The sequence below is a fragment of the Nicotiana tabacum genome, chromosome 23 (assembly GCF_000715075.1).
Source record: "Nicotiana tabacum cultivar K326 chromosome 23, ASM71507v2, whole genome shotgun sequence".
NCBI classification, from domain to species: Eukaryota; Viridiplantae; Streptophyta; class Magnoliopsida; order Solanales; family Solanaceae; genus Nicotiana; species Nicotiana tabacum.
Genome location: NC_134102.1, coordinates 102,735,642 through 102,744,592, shown reverse-complemented (window position 1 = coordinate 102,744,592; position 8,951 = coordinate 102,735,642). Strand labels below are relative to the sequence as shown.

At 36.0% G+C, this 8,951-nt stretch overlaps 1 protein-coding gene across 1 annotated transcript; it reads left to right on the top strand.

Moving 5' to 3' along the window:
* Nucleotides 1-409: 409 nt before the first annotated feature.
* LOC107808157 (uncharacterized) lies at nucleotides 410-8,365 on the top strand. Its single transcript, XM_016632652.2, has 12 exons — nucleotides 410-670; nucleotides 760-821; nucleotides 993-1,043; nucleotides 1,138-1,164; nucleotides 1,612-1,716; nucleotides 2,852-2,959; nucleotides 3,148-3,219; nucleotides 3,302-3,352; nucleotides 3,651-3,713; nucleotides 3,804-3,928; nucleotides 6,334-6,535; nucleotides 7,083-8,365. The coding sequence occupies exons 1-12, from the start codon at nucleotides 586-588 to the stop codon at nucleotides 7,797-7,799; spliced, it is 1,668 nt and encodes a 555-aa protein (XP_016488138.2). The 5' UTR covers nucleotides 410-585; the 3' UTR covers nucleotides 7,800-8,365.
* The last annotated feature ends 586 nt before the right edge of the window (nucleotides 8,366-8,951 follow it).

The window sequence follows — 8,951 nt, the reverse complement described above, 5'->3', positions numbered from 1 at the left end:
TCTTTGTTCTAATGTTTTTCATTTAGAGAACATAGATAGTTCCTTGATGTAACTCTGTTTTGACTTGGTTATTTAATAAATATTGATTGCCTAAAAAAATCCATAAAAAATCTAAAATAAAAAAATACTCATATAATATAGCTCGAAGCAACTTGAAATGAAGAGGGGGATAAAAACCTATTAATCCATTTTCCGTTTCCCTCCATTACATTAACCTAAAAAATTAACGACACAAATAATAAGAATTGTTTTTTGATCACACTAGACTACTAGAGTAGCAAATTGCCAGCTACAGTTTTCTGCTTTGGAAAACATCCACTTTAAACAAAATTAATTCAAACAATAATTCTGAAAATACTGTCATTCAAACACAATTATTTTAATAAAATTATATTCACCTAAATTCTTTAGCCAAAATGTTTTGATTTACAATTATAACTGATAGGTCACGCTCGCGCCTCTCCCCGGCCTTTTTGAGCCTCCATTATTAGCTAACCAAAATCTCCCTCCCTCCCTCTCTAGAATAAGACCCCAAATCTTGACTTCGGGCAGAATATTTTCCAAGTTAGGGTGGTGAAGTTGGGGATGGAGGAAAAGGATCAGCAGCCAGCAGCACCTAAGATACAGATATACCCCACCTCCACTGGTGAAATCTCTCCCTTTTGGCGAGGTTTTGCTTCCTCTCTCTTGTTTTTTGGGTTAGTGTTATTTGGATTACTTCGTTACTGAATTTGTAGCTTTGCTTTTTTCCTGTAACAGAGAAGTATGAAAGAGATGCAAAGAAGTACTGGGATATCTTTTACAAGCGCCATCAAGACAAAGTACAGTTTCTTATACCCTCTTTAAACCCTTTTATCTGAATTTACTACTCTAACTATAATATCCATTTTTCATTTTTGTCTACTGTTTATAGTTAAATTTGCTCAATGCCTGATTTTTGCTACGTGCTTTGCTGCCTCTTTTTTTCCGTGTGGATTTGAAATCCCAATCAGTTCTTTAAAGACAGGCACTACCTTGACAAAGAATGGGGCCAATACTTCTCTGTGAGTGAACAAGACTATGGAAAGTTATGATTTTTATCCCCAAATGTGATGGTACATTTGAATATTGATATGATCTTCTTCTTACTCTTTGCAGGGGACTGACGGGAAAGTCATACTTGAGGTAATTCTCTAGTTTAGCATGTTTTTGTTCTTTTTATCCTTCGAATATTCTGAGCCCCTCTTTTTAGGAAGCATAACAAATGATTATCTAATAGTCTATTTTAGCACAATTTTGTGACCGTTTTTTTTTCTTGTTAATCTTTTCTTCATTTTTTACATGCCTGTGTATTTTCATCATATGATGATTACGTCCCGTATTTTCGTAAGAGCTCAATTATGGTGCGTTATGGTGTCAACCAAGAGAGTAATAGTTTTCTAATCATTTTCAGCAATCGAATGAATGCTGTTGAAAGTTCTCAAAGTTATTCATGCTGTAGTTTACCTTCTTGTTATGCGGTGATCAGAATCTAACACATACTTTATGTTATACTTATTACTTATTTGTTAAAGGAATTGGTTCACCTGTTCTTTCCTTACACTTGCACTGATGTTATAGTGTTGATTACAGGTTGGTTGCGGGGCTGGAAATACCATCTTTCCGTTGCTTGCTACAATACCAAACATATTTGTCCATGCCTGTGATTTTTCACCTCGAGCTGTTAACTTAGTTAAGGTATATATTTAGTTCTTGTCAGTGGCCCTCTAAAAGTAACAATGGATGAAAGTATTTGCTCTGTAGTTGGTTAAATATGATCTGAAATAAGTGAAGGTTGAGAATTGCTGGCATGCCTATTTCTCAAAAACTGTAGCAAAAATATGTCTTATGAGTCATTGACAAAATCTGGTTCATCTTGCTGCTTGTGTTGGATGTGTGTCCTTTCTTTTTTGGATATATTTGCTTCAGTAATATTTTATCATATGAGATTTCTTATTTTTGGGTTGGGTTCTTTTTGAAAAACATTGCCATGCTATGCTGTTTGTACAATTGAGGCACCTTAGGATGCCTTATAGTCCATGATATGTGGGTCTTATAAGCTTACGTCGCGTTTCCTTCATTTTTGATGCTATCACCACATAACAACATTTCTGTAACAGTTGCTGAAGCCTAGAACTAACTTTTTCGCAAAGCCCAAAGTTATTTTATCAAAGGAACATTTCCAATGCTCTAAAGGTTTTCCTTGGAACATCTAATTGGATTGTGTTAAGAATTTGTATATGTGACAAGAGTGTGCACCATCTAAATATGGAAAGCTCTACAATCCCTAGAGTTTTGTGATTAGGAAGGTATCTAGACTGTAATTATATGTTTCCTTTTTTGAGGTGATTCTAAAGACTATTTAAATCCCAATAGGCTTGAGTGAATAATCAAGTTATTCATTCTCAAAATCACTTCTCTTCTCCCTTCTTTTCATGATATCAAGAGTCAGCCATATTCTTGGTTTAGCCAATGTTGCGCCTCCATGTGTTGTTGTCTACACTAGACGTCCAATTCTGAGTGTGTCTTTGGGGGGGGGGGTTAGAGTGTTCCATGTTGGTTGAGTGTGTGTCGTCTCTCCTTACCTTGTTCTGGACAATGCTTAGTTCATGAGCTAGTTTTTGAAGTTGAGTCAGGTAGAAGGTCGTTTGCACAATGTGGGATTACACTAGGTATGTTGTTGTTGTTGTAGTCAGGTAGAAAGTCAATTTTTCTTGACAGGTTGCATGTAAGTTGTGGTTGATGCCAAGAGTAAGTTTCTTGTTTAGGATGTGTTGCGAAAGTGCAAATACAGACACTGATTCGTGTTAAAAGTTTATTGTATTTATTGCAGTCGCACAAGGATTTTGATGATGCTCGTGTGAATGCATTTGTCTGTGATCCAACCGTGGATGACGTAATCCAGCATATTTCTCCTTCATCAGTGGATGTTGTTACCATGGTACTCGGCCAAAGTTTTTTCCTATAATTAGTGGGCTATCCCACTTTTATCGACAAACTTTCTGCATAACAAATTATGTTGGCCTGTAATTATTTACTTAAAGCATGATCTTGAATGTTTATTTATGTTCCAGTTTTTTTTAGACTTTGCATATATTTACTTAACAAATAAGCTGACTTGTTAAGCAGATATTTGTTCTATCTGCAGTATCCCCTGAGAAGATGCCTCTGATGTTACAGAACATCAGAAAAGTTCTGAAGGTGAGATACAAGTTCTTATATATTTTGTTGGTTGTGCTGTTTGATTTCATTATCATGACTCTCATACTTTTTTCCTTTCCAGAAAGATGGCTGTGTCTTATTTCGTGATTATGCAACTGGTGACCTTGCGCAGGTTTAAACTTCACCTTATATTATCTTAAATCTATTTAGCCTTGTATGTTCACCATATTGCATGAACTGATTATTTTTGTAGTAACTTTAGATTTACTTAATTGCCTTCCTATGTTGTGTAATACTGTGATGGGATGGCTGCCTTTGAATTTTAACTTGATTAAGTTTGGGTTGTAATGTCACTTTTATGTTTATTTTATCTCTATGCTTACTGATATCAAAAAAGTTAATATCAGTTGTTTGATAATGTAAATATTTGGGAACGATTTATACTTAACATCTAAGGTTTGTGTTACCAGGAAAGGCTTATTTCGAAGGAACAAAAAATCAGTGATAACTTCTATGTTCGGGGTGATGGGACTGTAAGTTCTACTGATGCAAATTGATTTTTCTCAGAGAATGGGAATTATATTGTTGATGAGCATCTTATAGCAGCTTATTCCTGTCAACAGCGGGCTTTCTACTTTTCTGATGAGTTCTTAGTGAATCTCTTCAATGAAAATGGTTTTGATTCTGAGGAGCACATCTTGTGTTTCAAGCAAGTGGAAAATCGGTCAAGGGATTTGGTGATGAATAGGTATATATATGGTCATTACCTTTTTATTTGTTACTTCCTCCATTTTATTGTATGTGACAGTATTTGACTCGATACTAAGTTAGATGTTAGTTTGACTCACATAGTATATTAGTGATATTGAAAGAAAATATTATGGTTGTTGAAAAGTTAGTCATAAAAGTCTAAAATTTGAATAGATTAATGAGTTTGAATTTTTTACCATTGCGACGGTTGTACATAATATTGAGATGATGTCAAATATTTTTTAACTTTCCAAAATGGAAAGAATGTCATATAAATTGGAAAACTTGATACAAGAAATATCGAATCAAAGTTTAACATTGGAATAGATTAATGAATTTGAACAGTTATAAGACCAACAATATTATCTGGTGGCGAGTGTTGGGGCGCTGAGGTTTAACACATCCACAAGATGAGTGTTGTCGAGATGCAAATGCTAAGATGGATATAAGGTCATACAAAATTAGACAAGATTAAAAATGACCACATTCACTAGAAGGTGCAAGTAACACGGAGAAATCATGTCCTGAGTCGACCTTCAGATGCACCGGTTCATAGGTGTGAAATCATGGTGAATGAGGGTGTTAAAAGGGAACGAGGAAGACGTAAAATCCTAGCGAAGAAAGTTCTCCAAGAAGACCCACAATATCTTGGGACCCATGCAATCTTAGCGAAAGATAGGGTTGTAATGGAAGGAAAAAGATAAATATAGGCGATACAATTAGTAGAGATTTTTATACCAGTAGAAAATATAGAAAACTTCTAGTACTTTTTTGAAGTTTTCTATAAAAGTCGTTACCTGATAATTTATTTTGTATAATGTTGGCTTGAGATGGATTTTAATGAAGAAATATGGTTAGTAAGGATTCATGGACCCGACCCAACTTGTTTGGGACTGAAACATAGTTGTTGTTGTTTGCTATTAGTGAAGTTGAATTTTTGAATGTTGTGAAAGTTGAATAAAAATGAGATGATGTCCAACATTTTGTTACATCCCAAAATAAAAAGAATGTCAATTGAACTGAGAAGGGGTATCTGTATTCTCTGGTAGATTTGCATGCTTTTCATTATACCTGAGATGTTTTCCATTTCTGAGCTCTAGGTAGATTGGCCATGTATAATTGGACATCTGAAAGTTTTACATCTTACATCTTAACTATTTTGTAATAATGGTTCCAGATTTGGTTTGACGTTCAGAGAACTTCAGTTACTCTTGAATTAATATCTGCCTCAGCATAAATACTAGAAGTAACACTTCTAGCAAGCTGAATGTCTTGTTATTTTTGAATTTCTTACTTGATTAGTACCCTAATGTAATACTTTATCCAAAGTAAAGTTTCTTTTGAGCATTATCTACTGATTTTCGAATCGCACACCAGTTGGCCCTCAAGGATTTCCGGGTTTTAGAAAAAACAAAGTTCTTCTGAGATAATATGGCATACTATGTTGGACAGAACCTTCAATTCTCTTAAATTGTGAAAGATATGTAAAATATTTTACTAGTTTGTGCCATGTCAGGGCACTTATTTGATGGCTTATACATTATCTTGAGCTACATTAATCGTGGAGGTAGGAGGTATATAGGTTGCCTATATAACCCCCAGCTTGTTGAAAGTGATAATTCTCTTCTTGGTTATGCCCTCATTGAACCTTAATCAGTTTCTTAACCAATTAAAGTGGATTCATAATGTGAAGAAGGAACAAGTTTGAAGAGTCCTTGGAGCAATCCTTATTTAGATCGGCCATCCCCACGCAATCTCTTTGCTTGACATGCAAAGAACTGTAATATTCCTTCTCTAAGCCGTGAACTGGCCTTCATAGCAATCCATAATTATCATTCCTTCCACCCTTTCCTACCTGCAAAATTAGCCATGCCGTTCTTGTCTAACACTCTAACTCTTGCTTATTGAAGTGAATTGCTTTTTCCTTTGTGTTCAATTCTTCCTTGGGTTGGAGGTTTGTTTAAATCTTAAGGACTTTCGGTTTCACCAACGGTTTTTCTGATCCCCCTCCAACCTTCGTCTTGAGTATTTGCAGTTTCCCGTGAGCTGAGAGGCAACATGCGGAGCAACTTTGGAGGTATTCCTTAATGGAAACTTGATATTGCACATAGCTCAATGTTGCTCTTTCAGTGCTTAATTTTGTTGGGGTTGTGGTCCTGATAAAAAAAAATATTAATAAATTGTTGGGTTTGTGGTGTGGGTTCAAAATGCAGGCCACATACTATTATGGACCGATATGCTTAGATGAAGCTCAAAGCTAGAGAGTGTATTGCATTAATACTATTCTCTTGTATTGGGGTTCCCCCCAACATCTCATCCATTTTTATACTTGACTTTGAGTATTCTTTTTTGATTTATTGTTGGTGTATTGGATGAAGACATACTTTATTGCTGTGGTTTCAGGCGTTGGGTTCAAGCTGTATTCCGTGTTGGTAGTGGCAAATCTGGAGGAAAAACTGAAAGCAAGGTGAAGTTCCTTGGTAAGGATAATGACAAGCCTGAAATACAAAAAGTTGCCCTTGAAGACTCTGCAAATGAGACTGAAGTTGATATCTCCGAGGGGATGGCTCTTGAAATGTTTGGTATTTCATCTCCCAAGGAGGAGGTACAGAATTTTCATTCACTTCTAGTTTTAATTCCTCTCTGCTGCTATGAAAGATACTGAATTATGAGGATAGTAATAAGAGTTAATAGGTCCAGAAGGCAACATGGCTAGCGTTTGTGGTGTTTATGCATTAGCACTGACATTATGGTTAAGCAATCATGACCTATGTATACATGTAATGCTCATGCATTGATCCAGAGGTGGCAAGTGATCCTTCTTATAGTTCAAATAAACTAAATGTTCTTGCTGTATCTCATCATTTACTTCTGGGATCTGATCCGAGTTTATAGATTCAGGTTCCTGATTAAATAGTTATATCAGTATTTCAAAGATTGATACTTTTAGTCAAGGATAGCTGTTGTAAGTTTTGCCTCCATGATGGGTAGCATATTCTAACATGAACCAGGTGGTTAGTCGTAATTGCTTCAGAATTATGAAGTTGGGGTCACTTGGAAACCCCGTTAAAGCTTGTATAAAGTGATTCCTAAATGTTTCAACATTTTGCCCGCCAGTTACCGACTTACATACTTATTTGTCAACATTCTAGATTCTTGATGTCATCTCCAGAGACTATTCTTTCAAGATAAATGTCCTCTCAAAAGAGTATCAGCATACCTGCAAATCAACTGGTTTAATGTTATGGGAATCAGCTCGGCTTATGGCTTCTGTGCTTGCTACTAACCAGACCATTGTTTCAGGGAAAAGTGTTTTAGAGCTGGGTTGTGGATGTGGGGGCATTTGCTCTATGGTTGCTGCTAAATCTGCTGATCTTGTGGTTGCCACTGATGGAGACACAAAAGCACTTGATCTGTTAAACCAGAATGTCGCTCTGAATCTCCAAGCATTAAGTCTTGCAAGTCTAATAACAAAAAAGCTTGAGTGGGGAAATAGAGATGATGTAGAGTCCATCAAGAGGCTTAATGATAGAGGTTTCGATGTCATAATAGGCACTGATGTCACTTATGTTGCTGATGCAATCTCTCCTTTGTTTGCAACTGCAAAAGAGCTGATCCGATCTGGCAGAGGCGATAAGGAGGATTGCACACCAGCTCTAATCCTTTGTCACGTCTTACGAAGAGTTGATGAACCATCTATACTTTCAGCAGCGTCTGAATTTGGTTTCAGGTTGGTGGATAGGTGGCCTCACGCACTTACCCCAACTAGCACAGATCAGAACATTATCCAAAGCTGGCTCTCCCAAGGCAACCTTGTAGCTTGTGTTCCCACCACCGCACTGAATATTCTGTATTTCCACAAGTCGTAGGTTTACATTTTTGAGGAATTTTGTTATCTGCATCCAGGGGAAATGTTCCAGAAAGCTGCTCGAGTTCTTCGGTCCTGGTTCTTGGAGCTCCCAGTATTCTTAAAATTCATACTATTTAACCCTTCATGGCTTCAATCATTGAGTCTGTACTGCTTATCAGCAAATTGATTTGCATATATAAATGAATGTGCTATTCTTGTCGCTCGGAAGTTGAAGCTGTTCTTGTAGGAAGGATAGTGAGACCATTCTCTATTGGATGCATGCTTTCCCTTGTCTCAAACATTTACCAAGATTCAGCAAGTTTTTAGTTTCCCAAAATGTGTCATGTATACTTAATATTGGTGTGTTATAGTGAAATCCAAATAACTTTTGAATGCATGTTTTCTTTTGTCTTATTTACCAAGATTCAGGAGCCTTTTCACTGACCAAAATGAGCATGTATACTTTATATTGGTTGTTAAGATGCTGAAATATGATGTATGCATCTTTTTTCTTTTTTACAGGGATCAACTGTTAGTAGAGTTGGATGCTTGGCAAGAGCGCTTTATTTATTTGTTTTTTTCTTCTTCTTCTTGTTGTGGTTTTTCCTACTAAAATCTAAGAGTTGTAATTTAGACGTGGAAAATCTTCTTCTTCTTGAGAATATTTTCCACGAATAAATGCAGATATTCTGGCTCACAGGAAATGACATTGCGAGATCAAATAATTTCATGAATGAAGAAGAAAAAGTTTTACCTCTAGGAATATTCCCATATCTTACATGTAATTTGCATTGGTAGTGAATTTTTTTTTGAAATTTTATCTGGGTTCAAGCACACAATAGAAGTCTATTGGCATCAGCATTTTTCAGATTACTTGAAAAGAAAAGTATAAGTTGTGTTGATCATTTTTAATTGGCCGAGGCGGTCAAATGGATTATGAGAATTTATATAATATTCAATTAGTTTAAGATTGAGATGAGGCGTAATTATTTAGTCTGAAAAGAAGAGATGAATCAATAAGGAAGTCAGACTCGCAAAGTGGTTGAGTCACCAGATTAAGACGTGAATAACTGGAATGGCCCAAACGTTTTCTTGGCTAGTTGAAAGGCTCTCTTATGCAGTCCTTTATTCATTTCCTCTCGTACCTTCTTGAGCAAATCATTTCGTGTAT

What these genes read in the sequence shown, in the direction of transcription:
- LOC107808157 (XM_016632652.2), top strand. Translation starts at nt 586, where the DNA reads ATGGAGGAAAAGGATCAGCAGCCAGCAGCACCTAAGATACAGATATAC. An exon ending in ACAAGCGCCATCAAGACAAA is followed by an intron (nt 822 to 992) that starts GTACAGTTTCTT and finishes AATCCCAATCAG; the next exon opens with TTCTTTAAAGACAGGCACTA. An exon ending in ATGTTCGGGGTGATGGGACT is followed by an intron (nt 3,714 to 3,803) that starts GTAAGTTCTACT and finishes TCCTGTCAACAG; the next exon opens with CGGGCTTTCTACTTTTCTGA.